At 40.6% G+C, this 20,664-nt stretch overlaps 1 protein-coding gene across 1 annotated transcript in view; it reads left to right on the forward strand.

The window, feature by feature from the left end:
* The window catches only part of LOC135518339 (ras-related protein Rab-3C-like), a 65,624-nt gene that overhangs the window by 30,143 nt on the left and 14,817 nt on the right, over window positions 1–20,664 (forward strand). Inside the window, exon 3 of the mRNA XM_064943442.1 lies at window positions 4,590–4,708. Coding sequence (XP_064799514.1) covers window positions 4,590–4,708 — 119 coding nt within the window. The remainder of the gene's footprint in view (window positions 1–4,589; window positions 4,709–20,664) is intronic.

A 20,664-nucleotide genomic window follows, 5' to 3' on the forward strand; every position in this document is an offset into this window, starting at 1 on the left:
CTATTTTTAAAGTATAAATCTAAGAACATTAACAACTTAATAGTTAAGAACACTATAACAACATGGAAGAAAATGAAATGTATATTTTGCAAGAACCAATTTCACTCCCTAGAAACACAACTTTATGGAACAATCCTTGGATAGCTTTTTAGAATTCATCGATAAATTGGCCCACATGGAAAACTAAAGGCATAGAAACCGTAAATGACTTGGTAATAGGAAATACATTTATTTTCCATGACAGCTTTAAAAAACAATTTTGGATTGACCAATGTAGGTATTTTCAAATACATCCAATTTAAAAGTTTTATATCACACAATGTTAATTTGAAACCTTTTGAACATCAGAGTAATCTTGAGGGAATCCTATTTGAGTCACCAAAGGATGTTGATATGATAGATAAACTATAGAAAACCTTGCAAAGAGCCTATACACATTTTTATTATTATTATTGGAACCAAGATTAAAAAATAATTGATATTGGCACAAGATGGAAAGGAATGTTGAAACATAACTAATGAGATTACAGGTAACAAATATGTACTCTTAATCCAGTATAAATTACTGTATAGAATTTATTATACAAGAGACAAAATTCACAAATTCTTCAGCACAATGGCAGATTCATGTTTGAAGTGTAAAACATCTGATGACTCCATAATTCATGCCTTCTGGGAATTTTACAAAATTATAAAATAACAAATTCTCTGCGGAGTTTGAAAGATGGATGTCAGAAGTATTACAATGTAAATGTACTTTTGAATTTGTCTGTCTGTATATTTCAAGACATGACATACTGTATGAGGGTGCAGTGAGATACCCAATGGGCTGGACAATACTTGTCTCATCAATTATCTTAAAAAACAATATCAATTGGCTGGGAAGGGGGGGAAGAGAGAGAGATGGGGAGATTGGTTAGGAATGGGGGAGAGAGAGAGAGATGGTGAGGTTGGTTGGGAAGGGGGGGTAGAGAGAAAGAGAGAGAGAGAAGGGGAGATTGGTTAGGAATGGGGGAGAGAGAGAGATGGTGAGGTAGGTTGGGAGGTGTGGGGGCGAGAGAGAGAGACCCCACCTCTGCTTCCCAAAAACCCCTTTCCTTCCCAAAAACCATAGAAACAGTATGGGAGTTTATCAAAGTTGGATTTGTTTTCGAATCATTTGTGGATCTGTGTAATCTGAGGGAAATATGTGTCTCTAATATGGTCATACATTTGGCAGGAGGTTAAGAAGTGCAGCTCAGTTTCCACTTCATTTTGTGGGCAGTGTGCACATAGCCGGTCTTCTCTTGAGAGTCAGGTCTGCCTACAGCGGCCATTCTCAATAGCAAAGCTATACTCACTGAGTCTGTACATAATCAAAGCTTTCCTTAAATTCTCTCTCTCTCTAGCTCTCTCTCTCATATATTCCCTGTCAGACAGACTTGATTTTCCACTCTCCAGACTGGCTCACCATGTGATTGTGGTACTGTACTCTACTGTCATATCAGGCTTCTTCTGTTTGCAGTAATTAGAGTAGTGTATTGGGACAGTTATGTTGTTTCATGTTGCGTGCTTTGTGCAAACACAGACCAGAGACATGCCACAGGCGTTTAGTGTAGAACAGCTAGCCAGGTCTGAAGAGTTGGTTCAGTTATGACAGAGCAGGGGGTCATGTCTGCTTGCATCTTAGTTGAGGTTTGTCTGGGATTTGTGGGTGTGGGTGTGGGGGGGGGTGCTTGTGTGTGTGTGTTTGTTTAAATATCCTTGTGGGTACCAGAAGTCCTAACAGGGATAGTTAAACAAGGAAAAATGCCGGTCCACACAAGGAGAAATGCTATGTTAGGTTTAGGGTTACAATTAAGGTTAGGGTTAGGCATTACAGTGAGGTTTAGGGTTAAGGTTAGGAGTTAGGATATGGTATAGTTTTAGGGTTAGGGGTTATGGTCAGGTTAAGGGTTAGGGTCAGATTTAGGGTAAGGAAAAAGGATTTAGGATGGGAATCGATTATTTGGTCCCCACAATGATGGCAATACCAAACTGTGTGTGTGTGTGCCTGTCTGTATGCAAGTTTGAGTAAAATGAGGGCAAGTGATTAACAGTGTGTTTGTTTATGCACTTTATGTGCATGATGACTGAGTGTGTGCATGATGACTCTCTCTCTCTCTCTCTCTCTCTCTCTCTCTCTCTCTCTCTCTCTCTCTCTCTCTCTCTCTCTCTCTCTCTCTCTCTCTCTCTCTCTCTCTCTCTCTCTCTCTCTCTGTCTCTGTCTCTGTCTCTCTCTCTCTCTCTCTCTCTCTCTCTCTCTCTCTCTCTGTCTCTCTCTGTCTCTCTCTGTCTCTGTCTCTCTCTCTCTCTCTCTCTCTCTCTCTCTCTCTCTCTCTCTGTGTGTTTAGCCTAGCATATCCTTGCTGCCACAGTCTGATAAGAGCTCGGTGGTCTTCAAACTGAGTTAAGCCGCGGTTCAGCAACGGAAGGCAAAATGACCACGTAGTCATGGTCCAGTGCCGTGGTCTAGCAGGCTGCTTCTGCTAGACTGATTGGTTGAACCCGTCGTTGAGGGGTTTTGTGTCGTCTGCTCCACTCAATATATATTTTTTGATGAGAGGACACTTCAATAAAAACACCAATGAGTGCTTAGCAACAGTGGTGGTGTTTGTTTTAGTTGCAGGTAAATTGGGATTGAAACGATGACATGTCAGATTTGAGAGAGATGGGTTGAGAAGAAGATGGATTGAGAGGGTTTGAGACGAGAGAAATCTCATCTCAATAGAAGTCTATTGCTTATGGTTAATACCGTAATGACATGTTCATATTGTATGGAAATTAGTGTTTGTAGGCTTAGGCTGTATAAAGGTGTATAAAATAATAACATATTTAACACTGAGCCAAATATGTTGTTTTATTGATCCATCTCAGAAAAGTTGTAAGTAGAAAATGATCACACATATTTTTGTTGTTTGTATCTAAATATGCTTAAATTCCCTTTTAGAATTCTGTATTTAGACATAAAAACAATTTATGAACTTTAACTCTGCTTAAGTAGGGAGTTTTCGAGTGACTTGATACTGTAGGAAAGAGAATGCCATGGGGGAAATCTTTACTTTTCTCAACTGAATAAGGGACCTGCGGGTTGAATTGACATAGCTCTTGCACAGTATGTCTGCCAATGTCACAGAGGAAAAAATACCAGTTCCGTGAACAGTCTTTGTCCTTATGATGGGCAGAAAGCTTAGGAATTCACTTTAAGATCCCGTGTATATTTGGGTTGTAGCTAGTATAGGCCTCAACTTAGCAGACATGCAGAGTAAGAACACACAAATGCCTTTTTAGATTTAGCATGATTCACATCAAGGTTGCCCTGAATTCCAGCCAGTCCAGTGTCTCTCCTACACGTAAAAAGTCCTAAGTGATTAACATTAGCAAATAACCTATTGTGAAGCTTATGTTTAGTAGAACCCCACCTCTCCCCACTGTTCTCTATGTTGATGGACGTGGTCTGTAGTTGCCTCAGAGAGTGATGTGCTCCTATTGGTCTCCCAACGCCTGTAATCCAGCCATCTGGGAACCTTGGGAAGTCCCTACCCTAACCCTAAAAATTAACCCCGATCTTTACCCAATCCTTAACCCGATCCTTAACTATTTTACATTTGGACTTCAATGGGGTGGGGACGTTCCCAAGGAACCCGGATAGCAAGGACCCCACGTCCACCCCTGCCCTCCTCTCCTCTGTTGTCACCCTTGTCCACCTCCCCTTTCCTCCGGCCGCCCAACTACCACTTCCCAGATGTCCAGTTACCATGGCAACAGAGGCACGGAAGCGTGGAAGCAAACCCAGCAGTCCGGGTGTGATACTGATTGTGTAAACACTAGACTGGGCTATAGCTATTTGCTTTACTCATTTCATGCGTATATATTCTATTCTACTGTATTTTAGTCATTACCACGCCGTCATTCTTTTACTTTTAGATTTGTGTGTATTGTTGTGAATTGTTAGATACTACTGTATTGTTGGGAATAGGTTGCCATTTGGGACGCATCCAATGCACTGCACAGGAAGTGGCCCTTTTTCTCTCTTTCTCTCTCTGTTGCTCAATTAAAGGCTGAGGTTGTTATTGGTGCGTACGGTAGTCATTAAGCAAAGTGCAAGAGCAGCTGACTGTCGGTGATGAAGTGATTGTTTTTTACTCTGAGCTGTAGATGTGTATCAGGCAGTGCTGTATCTCTGGTCTGAATTATGTGGCGTTCAATCTCTCAATGGATTATTGATGATAATAAGCCGCATTCAGACAGTTAGTGAGGTTGTTCGTACCACTTGTTTAGGATGGTCACCTATTCTCTACCACTGCTACTTTATAATACAAATTCACAGATTGTGTTGATTCACCATGCTTAACAATTAGGTCGTCAAGGAGTGATATCGCCCGAGAGGCCCTGTCTGTCTGTCTGTCTGTCTGTCTGTCTGTCTGCTTGTGTGTATGTCTGTCTGTCTGTCTGTCTGTCTGCTTGTGTGTATGTCTGCCTATCTTTACTCCAGTTAACGAGACTGTCTGGCTGTCTATGTTGAAACTGACAGTTCTATCTGAAAGATGTATGTCCATCTCTGTCTGTAGGACACAGCGGGTCAGGAGCGATACCGGACCATTACCACAGCATACTACAGAGGAGCTATGGGCTTCATCCTGATGTATGACATCACCAACGAGGAGTCCTTCGGTTGTGTGCAGGACTGGTGAGTCAACTATTTACTTCTGTCTGTTTTCTTCACCAGGTGTGTCATGGCAGTTGGAAGTCTTTTCTTTTCGTTTTCACCTCCCTCGTACCCTTTGTATCCGTAATAGGGTGTTGTTGTACATCCTTAATGTCAAATACGGTACACCCTGTTTAAAAGGCAAACAACGGAAGAAATTCCAATAAACAGTGTGATGAGTAATTGGTTAGCTTGGCTGAACATGGCTTCCACCTCAGTGGCCGAAGGCAACCGTTTTGTGCACTGAGGCTTAAGTGGAAACAATGGGAAGCAGTGCATGGCATGAAACTCCATATTCTTCCCTCACATTGGGACCCTGAAGCATAGTGTGGATCGATAGCTGCTACAGTCGCATAGTATAGTTCCGACAGCAGGGGAGATGTCCTTACAACACACAGTCTGTGTTTACAGAGAGAGAATAGTTACACAATGTGTGGTGAACACTGACTGAAGTAGAGTTGAATGGTTGAATATGCATTATAGCCTAACTCTTCTCAGTCGCACTTCAGTCAAACATTTTAGCTTATAAAGTCTTAATGGAGTCTTCAGAATGTCTTTAGAAGGCCTATATTGTGGTTTCACAAATCATAAGCTAGTAAAAAGGTGGTTAGGTCGTTTGCTATGTCTTGGTTGAGAAGTTGGCATAGCTAGCTTTCTGGTAGCTATCTAGCTAGAACAGTAGGCTATGCTAAGCAGCTAATATTGGCTAGCTAATTTGCTTATATTAGTTAGCTCATTTGATGTAAGGTAATGTTATTTAGCTGTTATTCATTTTAGAATGGAACAACGCGATGTAAACCACAAACCACAACCCTCCAGCGTTAGCTAGTAGCCAACATAGCAAGCTCTCAACCAAGACAACCAGCTAACTATGTCAAATGTGTTAGATGTTCCATGAACAGTACTTCCGTTTTAACTAATTCAATATTATCATAACACAACACAGAAGATGCATATGGTACTTAATGCAAGCTTACCCATAGGCCTATTTTATCACAACCGGTTATAGTTCCTCAGAGGTTACTACTGCACTGTAGGAAGACCAAGGGAAAGGTTTGCTCTTTCTCAATGGGTCTATATGCTTGCATCACTAAACTGGATGATATTTAAACAAAAAAAAGGAAAAAGGGACAGAACAGAAGCAAACGGCAGTCCAGAGGAGGGGCTTAATATTCAAATCTTTTGATTGCAGCCCTCCTCACATACACTCTGCTTCTTCAGTACAGGACTGAAATCTGAGACCGGTGTGAGACTTGAGGCTGAGGGGGTCCTAAAATGTACACCGTACTGTGGTCTAGTTTGGTCTAGAGCAGCACAGCTCCCTGTGGTCAGTTAATGGACCAACCTGTTACACGGAAAGCCCGCTTATAGACTAACTGGGTGACACTTTATTTGGTGTGATTATAAACAGCTGATACAAGCATTATTAGATGCTTGATAGTCACAATGCATATGAGAATGTATTAACCATTTATATGACTTATTATTATAAACTGTGGTTCCAGCCCTGAATGATGATTGGCTGACAGCCGTGGTATATCAAAGGCATGACAAAACATTTACTGTTACGTTGGTGACCAGTTTATAATAGCAATAAGGCACCTCAGGGGTTTGTGGTATATGGCCAATATACCACGGCTAAGGGCTGTTTCAAGGCAATCTGCGATGCGTCGTGCATAAGAACAGCTATTAGCCGTGCTATATTGGCCACACCCCCTCAGTGCCTTATTGCTTAATTATATTATGATATATAATCCATGATTCATGAACAACAGTCTTTACATAGCAAGGCTAATGGACAAACTATGTCATAGTGTTTATTTGCAGTGCTCTTGGAAAGTATTCAGACCCCTTAACGTTTTCCACATTTTGTTACAGCCTTATTCTAAAATAGTTTAAAAAGTTTTTTTCCCTCATCAATCTCCACACAATACCCCATAATGAAGATAGTTATTCAGACCCTTTACTCAGTACTTTGTTGAAGCACCTTTGGCAGCAGTTACAGCCTCAAGTCTTCTTGGGTATGACGCTACAAGCTTGGCACACCTGTTTCTCCCGTTCTTTTATGCAGATCCTGTCAAGCTCTGTCAGGTTGGATGGGGAGCATCGCTGCACAGCTATTTTCAGGTCAAGGTTCTGGCTGGGACACTGAAGGACATTCAGAGACTTGTCCCGAAGCCACTCCTGCATTGTGTTGGCTTAGGGTCGTTGTCCTGTAAGACGGTGAACCTTAGCCCCAAGTCTGAGGTTTTGAGCCTTCTGGAGCAGGTTTTCATCAAGGATCTCTCTGTACTTTGCGCTGTTCATCTTTCCCTAGTTCCTGCCTAGTCTCCCAGTCCCTGCCACTGAAAAACATCTCCACAGCATGATGCTGCCACCACCATGCTTCACCGTAGGGATGGTACCAGGTTTCCTCCAGAGGTGACGCTATGGCATTCAGGCCAAAGAGTTCAATATTGGTTTAATCAGACCAGCGAATATTGTTTCTCATGGTCTGAGAGTCTTTAGGTGCCTTTTGGCAAACGCCATGCGTGCTGTCATGTGCCTTTTACTGAGGAGTGGCATTAGTCTGGCCACTCTACCATAAAGCCCTGATTGGTGGAGTGCTGCAGAGATGATTGTCCTTCTGGAAGGTTTTCCCATCTCCACAGAGGAACTCTGGAGATCTGTCAGAGTGATTATTGGGTTCTTGGCAACTCCCTGACCAAAGCCTTTCTCCCCCTGATTGCTCAGTTTGGCCGGGCGGCCAGCTCTAGGAATAGTCTTGGTGGTTCCAAACTACCATTTAAGAATGAATGTGGCCAATGTGTTCTTGGGGACCTTCAATGCTGCAGACATTTGTTTGTACCCTTCCACAGATCTGTACCTCAACATAATCCTGTCTCGGAGCTCTACAGACAATTCCTTCGACCTCGTGGCTTGGTTTTTGCTCTGACATGCACAGTCAACTGTGGGACCTTATATAGACAGGTTTTTCCAAATCATGTCCAATCAATTGAATTTACCACAGGTGGACTCCAACCAAGTTGTACAAACATCTCATGGATGATCAATTGAAACAGGATGCACCTGAGCTCAATTTCAAGTTTCATAGCAAAGGGTCTGAATCTTTTTGTATTTAATTTTTTATAAATTTCCAAGCATTTCTAAAAAACAGTTTTCACTTTGTCATTATGGGGTATTGTGTGTAGATTGATGAGGGAGGGGGGGGGGTGTTTTAATCAATTTTAGAATAAGGCTGTAACGTAACAAAATGTGGAAAAATTCAAGAGGTCTGAATACTATCCGAGAGCACTGTAGGTTCCTGGGGATCATACTGTGGACAAGTATATGGACAGGACACAATCTAATCTGAGAGATTCTCTCCTCCACTTTGAGCCATCTGAGGCTTTCAAAATGGGAATGGTCATTATGAGTACGTTCTGGAGGTTTAAGAATCATCCTGACTAATTAGTTCTGAGATGTCTGCAGTTTGTTTTTCATTATCTTGGGGCCTTATTGTACCAGGAAGAGCACACATAGTCGAAGTGGCACTGAACAAGAATCCCTGCCAATGCCACCAATGCATTCTTATCCAGATATTTAGAGTTTTTTTGCCAGAAACCTAGTTTTATGTTTCACTTTGGAGAGAGTATTAACAGAGATACAGTATCTGATGTTTTCTTAACAGAGCTATCTGATGTTTTCTTAACAGAGATTTCTGCACAATTCCCACTGAATGCTGACTCCCAGGGGACAGAACTCTCATCCCCTTCCATTTAACCCTTGGGTGTAACCACGGTAACCATGTAGGGGTTATTAGCTGGGTCATTGGATTAAAAATGGGCACAGCTGAGGTGCACTGACATGATGCCACATCCAGACCAGGGCCCTTATTCATAAAGCGTCTCAGAGTAGGAGCACTGATCTAAGAACAGATCCCCTCTGACCATGTTATCTCATTTATTATGATCTAAAAAGGAAAACTGATCCTAGATCAGCACTCCTACTCTGAGACACTCAGGAAGACCCAAGTCTCTCCACTCCCAGAGGGATGTAGTGTAGAGTTTACAATAATAGTTTTGCATTTCCCCATAGCGCTCAATGACCAATCCAAGATGACTGGTTAGAAAATCCACTCACATGGTTTCCAAGGATTGAACCAGGCCTAACCCCTGCTCAGCTACAGCCAGCAGTATGAATAACAGTATGCTGAATGGTATTCAAACGGGATACTCCTGATTTGGTGCTAGGCTTAGTGGGGAGTGTGAGAGCAACGGAGAGAGGGAAGACGGGAGATATAAGAAGGGAGAGAGAGCGCGCTTGGGAAAAGCAAGATATTGAGAGAGAAAAGGAGAGATTGTGCAGATGCATGAGAGATTTCACTCAACCATTTTGTAGACTAATTCAACCTCAGTCATAGCCCACGTGCTAAGCTGGGTAGAAAATGCAAATGATTCACTGCTTTGCCTTATTAGTTGTCTCTTACTTGATGCTTTCAAATCTCTCCAACTGTAAGCCCTGAACTGTAATATGGCTAACTGTAGCCATTGAAGGGGTGAGGGGAGAGAATCCGACAGCCTGATGTGAAGTTCTAAACCCCACTGTGACACAGCCTGTCATGTGAAGTTCTAAACCCAAATGTGACACAGCCTGTCATGTGAAGTTCTAAACCCCACTGTGACACAGCCTGTCATGTGAAGTTCTAAACCCAACTGTGTTATGACACAACTATTTCAGTACACCAAATCCACTGCCCCAGGAAGTACTTTTAAGAGAATCCTCCCTGAACTCCCTTCATAATGAGAGTTGGAGAACGGAGGCCTCTGAGTGTTCAACTGTCACACAAGAACACTTAATGCCAGCATCGTCGCCACGTAGTGAAGACTCAATGTGGATGTCATATTAGATGCGTATAGAAGATAAATTCCCACTGTGTAGTGATATTGTGTTTTAAAGGGATAGTTCACTCAAATTACTAAATGACATGTCCAAATCATCTACATCTCAATGATGTCATCTATAAGAGACGTCATCACACAATCAATATTGGATACTTTAGGATGATTTGGACATGCTAATATCAGTATCATTGACTTGCAGGGCCGGCTCCAGGCATAAGCGACATAAGCGGTCGCTTAGGGCCCCAGGCCACTAGGGGGCCCAACAAGTAAAATAATAATTTCAGTAACCCAGTCGGTGTCTCAACTTACTGTTGAGAAATAGAGTAGTAGAAAGACTATATGAGGTGGACGTTTGAAATTTGGTTGTGCATCAGCAGTTTTTCTCTTGGTCTGTCAGTCACTGACATGTACTCAATTAGCAATGTCAGCTAACATTTTTTGATTGGTAAGTTAGTCTAGCTGGTTATCTAAACTTGTAGTGATCATAGCCCAATACCGCCCGGGGACCCCCATTGACTTTGTTAGTCACTCTCACTCAGATATCATTAGCATGGCATAAATCATGGTAAAAGGTGTCTTGCTTAGGACTCTGTCATTGCAAATAGTGTCCCCATGCCAAAAAGTCCCCCCCACATCCCTTCTACCCCCTGCGTCACAATGGGATTCAATGAGTTCTAGCTTCTGTTGCTAGCGCTGTTGCTAGAACTTGCAAAATTCTTACCAGATTACGTAATGAACCAAAGCGTCCATTGCTATGCTGGTTGCTTGGCTCTATTTTTCCTCATAGCGGTCGCGAAGGAAGGGGGGCGCGGACAGTTCTAGTTCTATTTCACCTCATAAGCGCTCACTCAGTCCGCGCAAAATTATTACCTCAGAATTGCTCTCCAAGGATGGTGTTTTTGACAGTGACAACCTGCTGACCATCTGCTGCCTCAGAGGACCAAAATAAAAAAATGGAAAGAGAACAATCATTCTTTACCATATAAGAAAATATTGTTAAATAGGAATAAATAATTTAAGCTGTTTTTAGATTAATGCTGCTAGCTACTCTACTTATTTACCTCAGCCTGCCTAGTCAGCTAGCCAGTTACAGTAGCTGGCTAGGTAGCCAGCTAGCTAGCCAGATAGCTAGCTAACGTTAGCTAAATAAAACTAACTATTGTGACTGTTATTGTAGCTTTGTGTTTGAATGTAGCTTGCACTTCAATGGCATCCCTCGAGGCGATTTTCATTTATCTTTCCAACCAGGCAAAGTACTATGAAGGCACCACTGATTTCGACAAGAGGTACAACATTTAGAGAAATTCACAATTCAGGGTAACGTTAAGCAGTTAACTTCTATTAGATAACTGGATGGATTTAGCTACAGTATGTACAACCATTTTCCAACAACTATTTTCCATCTAGCTAGTTAGTTATCTACATGTTGCTAGCTATACATGTCTGTCATATTGAGGTATCTAGCTATAAGTTAACCCTGATCAATCAAATGGATAGGTGTAGCAATTATGGTAATTCCAAATTCCCTTAACTAGGTGGCTTCGCTAGACAGAGCGAGAGAGGTAGGAAGAGAGTGGAAGACAGACAGAAAGAGTGAAACAAAAACAGAAAGACAGCCGTAAAAAATGTACTTAGACTTGAGTATTTCAACAACTCTTCCAACTTGTTTGGCAATTATATGTACCTACGGGGGAAGGATGGCAAGCTACACAGTAGGGGGATTTTTACTAAGGAAGAGAAGGAGGCTGTGCTGACCCAGATGCATGCTGGCCATTTCAGAGTGCAGCGCACAATTGCCAAAATCAACCTACACTTCTTCCGATGGGGAATTGTTAAGGAGGTGGACAGATGGGCAAGTGAAATAATATTTTGTTTATCAATCGTATTCTATTATATCTGAAATTATTAGGATTTCAATTAATGTCATATCAGAGAGCACACAATGTTTCAATTGGTCCATTTAAGTTTCAAGGTCAGAACCCTGTCTAGCCTGCCAGAAATGTGAGAAGACAGAGTTTGTGGTGCCAGAGTTGAAGCCCACAAAAGTTGTTTCACCATGGAACATGATCGGTAAGTATCCCAATTCAAATTTTGCCTTGATAAGTTGTTTTGTAATGGTTACTTAATTTGATCACAGCAGAGTTCAATATTATTGAATATGTGTTTTCAGTATCCTTACAAATGTGAAAATATGCATACTGTATGACACAGATACAGGAAAGAATAAAGTAATCTTCTCACTAACACTTTAAATGTTAGGGGTGGACCTCATCGGACCCTTCACAAAATCCAGGAATGGCAACAGCTGGTGTCTGACGGTGACCGATCACTTTACCAAGTGGCTGAAGGCAATACCCATTAAGGTCAGTAAAGGAAGAGCTTAACTCTAAATTCCCTTCTGTAATTTATCAAAAAGGCCACTTGGAACTTTCGTTTTGTATGATACCCATCAAGGACGAGACTGGTGAGGCCACCTCCAAGGCGATGGTGGATATCTTCAACACCAACGTTTCTCCTGATGTCATCTTGAGTGACCGAGGTCATGAACACTGGAACAAGGTACGGATGTTATAGGTTATATTCTGTCACCAATGGTTTGTTCTATTTTTTTTTTTTTACAATTTTGTTTTGTTCTTCCATGGTACATAATCAGACATATTTCAATATCTTACATTGTCAATAGATATCGCTTTCCTACCCCCTCCTCCAGGTTTCGTGAATGGACCAACCAGACCCTCAAAACTGCCATGGGCAAGTCCCTCGATTGGTACCAGGAAGGTTGGGAGAACAACCTGATGGTAATTCTCTTTGCACACAACAGCAGCATCCAGTCCTCCACAGAGTATGGATGGGAGCCGCAGGTGTTGACTGAGGTAAACAATACAATTTTATATACAATTATTGTATATATTGTAGTCTTTCAAATTTGTTATTGACTTAGTGTTGTTGTTTGTCTATTGCTATTGTTGTATAACGTACTGTCGTGGAATAGCTAATCAAAGGGAAGAGAAACTGCAGATTCTTTCAAACAACACTTTATCAGAAGATTTGAAAAAATGGAGAATCAACTAAAAAACTCCACGAACCGTGACAGTTCAATGCTTTTATAGAGAAAATACATACAACCCCTTTCTGTATATGTGGCAGTCAGCAGTGTGTAAAAGGTAATGCATTGTCTATGTAAACTCAAGATAGCACAAGGTTGATAGCCTGAGGGCTCAACCGTCTAACTGCATTCACAACAACACTATATTGTACTCCTTTCTGCAAGGTTCCATACATGTGACTTTCTGTAGATAGTAAACCCACAGAATTTCACATGCTGTGGTTGCACCCAAACATCTCTTAGCTGTAAGGACAGTCTTATGACTATGTCACACCAAGACACGTTTGTATCAGGTTAGAAAAAACACTAGCATATAACAAGAGACTATTCTTTAAGCAGTAAAACATAGCATGAGTAATTATGTCATTTTCCATAACATTTCCTCCCTTTTGAGACTAAGTCTCAACATAATAGAACATTACTTACCAATATTTCCATTAAACAAGCATTAACATGAGGGAAAAGAAAATCTTTCTTACATTACAATTGTAAATTACCTCCAATGTCATTGAGTTTCAACCCTTTATATAATGCAATTCATTCTCAGAAAGGGGAAAGGAACATATGAATTCAAACATCAGTGCATACTTTATCACCACACACAAGGCAATAACTTCATTGAGGCTGTCCATATTGCCACAGGGTCACCATGATGGTAGGCCCTTACCTCTACCTTGGGAGCACCATGTACATAACCCCCGCAGTGAGCAAGGCCTATGGACACGCTGCACCATTAACTCAATATTTTTACCTCTGTGTTATGGATTATCATAGTCTTCATCAGACATGTAATCAGGAATAGGAAATAAATCCGGTAAATAGGGTTCTGAGGCGTCTCCTTCAGTGGTCAGAAATGGCGTGGCAAGAATAGTCTCCATGGCTTTGCTGCACAATTTCTTAACACAAGTTATAATCAGAATTATTGTAAAAAAAGGACTAAGCCATAAATCAACCAATGAAATATTGTAGCTCCCATAACACCAAATAATGACTGAACCCATCCAAACGGATTCCAAATACAAATACATTTTGCACAATTAATCATTCTATCTTATTCATAACACACTAGTCTCTACTGTTAGTCCATTTACATAGTTATAAACATACTAAAACATAATCAAGTCAATTTGTACTGTATCATCCGGAAAGCCATATATATTGATGTTCTTTAACATTAGAATTCTAATAACACCGTAAAATAAAAACCCTACTATCAATGTTATTCAACCCAAATTTAGTGCTCCACGTTGAGTCTATTACTTAAATTCAAGACCATTAACTTGGCACACACCAATACAGTTAGAATATAAATTTAAAAACGGGATCATATATAGACAGTTAGTACTACTTATTACCAGTATTAACTTTTTATTATTACAGCCCCCGTTTATCCCTGTCTTACACTGTTGTGAGTGACATGTTAATGACAGATCTATATCTCAATGCATTCTTAGTCTAAATAACTATACATTTAGCATGGTGTAAGTCTCCTCAATCAACCTGATACCCCAAAATAACAATTTTAGACAAGTTAATAATATTAATCTGAAGTTATTATGAAGTTATTACGACGTTATTACTTCGGACCAATATTATTAATACAAATCTCTAAAACAAATGTCAAAGAGAATTACAATACATTCTGTTGAAACAATTTTTCCAAATTGGTTATACTCCCCTTATCACACTGTCAACCTCATCGCAGAATCATAGGATCAGGAAATTGTCCAGATCATCCAGCAGACCCAATCTGGTGAGATTTATCGAAAACATAACAGAACAAACAACGCAACAATACACTCCTTCATATATCACTCAATACATACCTACATATCACTCAAGGTGTGTGAACTTCAACCCAAAAACCTCAAGCCTGGTAATTCCCCCATTTTGACACATGATTAACATTGCGACTGTGTAAAAAACAACAACACTACAGGTTAAGAATTAAAACAAAAAAATGTAAATAACAAAATCGAATTATAATCACTACCCATAATAACTCCATAAAGAAAAAAAATTATACCCACAACCTGATTCAAGGAATAGAAAAATAGACTAGAGACAATTCTGTCCTTCTCGTGGTTCGATTTCACATAGATAACTATTAATTATAAACTTCTCTGTAATTATCAGTATTATAAATTACCTTCAATTCAATTTCAATTTACCTTAAATCATCAACCAACAATCTCTCGGCTTTCCAGTGAGGGTGATCAAACCACACTAGAAAGTCAGGACAGAGGTCAGAGGTCATTCAAACCCTTCAAATATGTGTTTATTTCTGTATTAGATTAATGATTTAAAAACAGTCAAACATGTCATACATTTTATGCATGTCATACATTTCATATTCAAGGGTACAGTTTCTTCAGTACATTCCTTATCAAAAGAGTACACATGTTCAATTAAAACTCAGAAAATATAACTTCAGAAAATTCAATTTGTGTAACTCTTTCAAGATACCTCGGCTCTAACCCGACTCCAACTTGGCTCTAATTCACTGGTGTTACCTAAACTACAAAACTCAGCAACAATAACCAGAAACTGTCAAAGAACGTTTCCGATTGAACTATTCAGACCTCTGCTTCAAATGTCCCACTGCGCCCGTTACAGCCTGATATAGCCCAGCGAGCACGACTCGCTTTCACCCGTGGACTAAAACATGGCATTATTAGAGACTATCCAAAAACCACTAAACATATTTCCATTCACATTATTAGAAGGCATTGTTTACATTTCAGTTTATCCAAACCACATTACTCTATATTTTTAATACCAAACTCTATAGAATATTCTCTTTCTGCTTCACACTTATTAAATGTATATTATTAAAATATTAACATGTAAAGCGCCAAATACACAACATACATCAGCCAATTCATTAGGGAAAAGATACATTTTGATGTTAATTAAAATGTTCACAATACTTGAACCTCTTTCTGCCCACAACTTCAATTCAGTCAGTAACATGGACCCAATGCTATTGAAATGACCAGTAAATCCCGCAAATAACCTAATTATAATGGTTTGTTGTCTTAACATCTGGAACACAATAACAACACAATTACCAGAAAATAGCCTTAAAGTTCATCCACGTGTTTCTTTCCAAAGATTTCCCATGCGCAAAGGGGATTTAGCAGTCAACGAGTTGAATCGACATTCATTGATTTGGAAACAGATCTGACGAGGTCAATAAAAGCAGATAATATTTTTCCTTGCGACATAATAAAATTCCTTCAATATATCACATTTACTCCGCAATGATTTTAAATTTTATGGAAACCATATTTTGGTTTCTTACGTCATTACAAGTTGTCTACATTCAGTATTAATTCTCCCTAACTCTTACTGAGGAAAAAAAGGAATTTTCAAGCCTTATGTTTTCAAGCCTTATATTATTTTACCCCCTTTTCTCCCCAATTTCGTGGTGTCCAATTGTTTTAGTAGCTACTATCTTGTCTCATTGCTACAACTCCCGTACGGGCTCTGGAGAGATGCGAAAGCCATGCGTCCTCCGAAACACAACCCAACCAAGCCGCACTGCTTCTTAACACAGCACGCATCCAACCCGGAAGCCAGCCGCACCAATGTGTCGGAGGAAACACTGTGCACCTGGCGACCTGGTTAGCGTGCACTGCGCCCGGCCCACCACAGGAGTCACTAGTGTGCGATGAGACAAGGATATCCCTACCGGCCAAGCCCTCCCAAACCCGGACGACGCTAGGCCAATTGTGCATCGCCCCATGGACCTCCCGGTCACGGCCGGCAGCGACAGAGCCTGGGCTCGAACCCAGAGTCTCTGGTGGCACAGCTGGCACTGCGATCCGTATGGGCTATTTTATTTAAATGTATTAACCGGACTGAGAAAATCCCATAAGGTTTCATTGATTAGGGTAAGTGAATTCCCCATATTTTCCTGTCATAAATTTAACAAATATTGCCCCAACTAACACATTTGAAGGTAAGACCCGGGTGCAGACAATGTCAAAGTAACAAAAGTTTATTAATTCGAACAAAGGTACAGGACAGCAGACAGGCTCAGAGTCAGGTCAGGCAGAGGTCGGTAATCCAGAGTAGAGGGGCAAAGGTACAGGACGGCAAGCAGGCTCAGAGTCAGGTCAGGCAGAGGTCGGTAATCCAGAGTAGAGGGGCAAAGGTACAGGACGGCAGACAGGCTCAGGGTCAGGACAGGCAGGGGTCAATAATCCAGTAAGGTGGGGTAAGGTACAAAACGGCAGGCATGCTCATGGTCAGGTGAGGCAGAACGGTCAAAACCGGGAAAACTAAAAAACAGGCACTATAGACAGGACAGGAGCAAGGGAGAAAACGCTGGTAGGTATGAATGAACAAAACGAACTGGCAGCGCACAAACAGAGAACACAGGTATAAATACACGGGATAATGGGGAAGCTGGATGACACCTGGATTGGGGTGGAGACAATCACAAAGACCTGTGAAACAGATCAGGGTGTGACACTCTAAACTCACTTTTCGAATGACGAATGGCCCCACACACTGCGCTTCGGTAGTTTTCCGTTACCCCCGCAATTTCCATGCTGATAACAGGTTTCAAAGCTGCCATCAAAGCAGACGTACAAATTCAATCAGTATACTCACATACCCAAGCTGTGTTCAAATGCAGATACTAATATACTATATATTACATGCTTAATAAGTATATACTACATACTATATACTATTAGTTCATTTTAGTATATTGCAACCAAATGGTTACCTTGATGTTGAGCTTTGCATGTGTACCAAAAGTTGATGCTGTTGCTATGCGGCCTCTTGCTAGCTTGTTAGAATAACAAATAATAGTTAGACATTTACTACTTTATGTGCTTTGGAAATTCAGACTGTTTAGAGCACACACTGCCCTCTCTGGCCACGGAGCACGGTTGATCCAAGCTCTCTGACCTCACAAAGGCAGTCAAGCACCCAAGCTAACTTGCTAAAGTTGGCTAGCTTGCTTGCTACTTCCAGACACAAATAAGAGAACACATCCTCACTTTGACTATTTACCCACCCTAGCAGAGCTGGTTAGGCTTTTTTTCATGTTATATACCATTTAGATAAGCTAAGAATGATGTGAATACTCATGTCAATAAACGTTGGATAACATAGCTAATATACTGACAAGTTCGATATATTAGTAGCCAACTAACGTTAGGTAGCTAGCTAACAGTTATTACCGGTACATACTGCTAAAATTGCCATAATTAGTTAAAGCAAAGAATTTGTATCCACACTCGCATATTTCCAGTCGGCAGGGAGATGCTGCCCAATTTTATCCATGGTTGGATTTTATCATATTCAAGCCAAATTGGTAGAACATCTTTATGCTTCCTTTCCTATGGTTTTGCTATAGTTGACCTCTTCCTGACCGTGGCCAAAGAGTTTAGATTTACTCATTCTGCTCTAATATATGCCAATTAAACTATTTTCTAAGGTAGTGATACCCACTTCCCTGGAGAGTAGTTATGGTATGTGCCTAATTGGCAATGGTTTTAATACCTTGTAATCGAACCAATACTGGAACATCTGCCAATTTACTACTGGAGAATATGTGTTCCTTTATTCGATCACACAGTGCAGCCAGTCGTGCTGATAGCGTCCATCGTGCGTCCATAATATAAATCTCTGGTCAATACACACACCCAGGAAACAAAAACAAACACAAAACAAACAGTATTTGGTTAGGAACGTCTACCTTTCTTATAATTTGAAAATAGTATTTCTCCTCCATCAAAATGTAATTATAAATATGTAATTAAAAATCTTGTATCCACAAGGTAGTTCCTCCTATGCACATTTCCGTGTAGGGTTTACATTTATAGCTGGTTTCCCAATCATAACCAACTGTTTTACAAGTACACTGATTAATACATTTGATGTTTATATATATCTTTTCACACATTCTTTTTCTTTAAATTTGTTTCTATTTATCTGCAGGAATATGTTTTATATCTCAGGATTGTGCCCTGGAAACACATAACTCGTAACCATGTCATATCATCCCATGGCTGCTTCTCTGTTTCAACAGAGAAACACAACCGCTGTCTCTAACCAGGATACTTCTGCTTCAAAAAAAGATCCCAATCTGAGATGTCCCCTGCTCCTACAGGGTCACCCTGCTTCAACATGGGTGACCCTAGAATTACTCCTATTCAGAAATAACTCTGCTACAACAAAGTTTCTAACTAGGGGTGTCTTTGCTTCAATAAAGACAATGTGCACAACCTGTTCTTAGAACAGGATTTTCTATGATGTATAAAATAAGTCCCACCCTGAATTTATCTTTTGTGTCCGGAATGACGAATCCACTCACTGACACTCCCGGCAGGTCTGAGGTGGGTCCCCCACTGCTCCATTTTAGGCGGAGTGTTTGGTACCCTGAGCCATGTCTAACGGAGCCCCTGCCCGCAGTTTAACCTCCATCTCCTGGGAGCAATCAGCAAGCGGAGTTGGCATCCCACAGCTGTCACCAATTTGTCATGGAATATCTAATCAAAGGGAAGAGAAACTGCAGATTCTTTCAAACAACACTTTATCAGAAGATTTGCAAAAATGGAGAATCAACTACCCACTCAACAGTGCATAGTTGAAAAGCTCCACGAACAGTGCCGGTTCCATGCTTTTATAGAGAAAATACATACAACCCCTTTCTGTATACGTGGCAGTCAGCAGATAGTGTGGAAAAGGTCATTTGTTGTCTGTGTAAACTTAAGATGGCACAAGGTTGATAGCCCGAGGGCTCAACCGTCTAACTGCATTCACAACAACACTATATTGTACTCCTTTCTGCAAGGTTCCATACATGTGACTTTCTGTAGATAGTAAACCCACAGGATTTCACATGCTGTGGTTGCACCCAAACATCTCTTAGCTGTAAGGACAGTCTTATGACTAAGTCAGACCAAGACACGTTTGTATCAGGTTAGAAAAAACACTAGCATATAACAAGAGACTATTCTTTAAGTAGTAAAACACGGGATAGCATTTTCCGCGACAGTACTTTCAGACCACTGAAACTCCACCTGAGGTGGTGGAAGTTGTCGAACCAGATCAGAACGCCTTCGAGGACCCCCTTCAAGCACGGAGTGAGGAGGTGGAGGTTTTTTGACCAGGTAAAAATGATTATCTGCTGTAAATGTATGTTCTGGCCCTCCAAGAGATATGTAAGAAATGTATTTGTAATATGAAATATAATTGCATTTATTCCTTTTATCAGTCAAGGTGAGACTGAACATGGACAAGGTGCAGGAGAAACAGAAGAAGAGCTACCGGAGAAGAATCAAGAAGGGGACCAAGTGCTACGACATTCGGGCAAATTACTTGGTTTGGAAGTGGATGAAAGGAAGGCGAGACCTGGGAAACCTCGCTGCTCTTTCACCTCCTAGCTGAGGTCACCATCTGTTAAAGTTAATATAAAAAAAATCTCAGATAATAACTATTTGCATTTGCACACAAAATAACCTGAAGTTAGTTTTAGTTTCCCTAACACTGATATGTTTCTCTTTGTCTTCCTAGGGTTACCTCAGTGGAAGCAACTGAAAACACTGACACCCTACACTTCAGTGAAGCCCAAAGTATGTTAAGCTTTGGTTGACATTTGAGAAAGCAAGAAATTGTAGTTATGCTGAGCTTACAAAAATGTACCTCTTCAATTAACCTATCCACATGACTTTAGGACTAGCAACTCTCAAATCAAATTGTATTTGTCGTATGCTCCAAATTCAACAGGTGTAGGTAGACCTTACCATGAAATGCTTACTTACAAGCCCGTAACCGATAATGCAGTTCAAGAAATAGAGTTAATAAAATATTTACTAAATAAATAAAAAATTAAATGAAAAAGCAACTCAAGGAAATGACATAACAATAATGAGGCTGTATACTAAGTTTTTCACAATCCCAGACATTTAATCTTGGTAAAAAAAAAT

The sequence above is a fragment of the Oncorhynchus masou genome, chromosome 28 (assembly GCF_036934945.1).
Source record: "Oncorhynchus masou masou isolate Uvic2021 chromosome 28, UVic_Omas_1.1, whole genome shotgun sequence".
NCBI classification, from domain to species: Eukaryota; Metazoa; Chordata; class Actinopteri; order Salmoniformes; family Salmonidae; genus Oncorhynchus; species Oncorhynchus masou.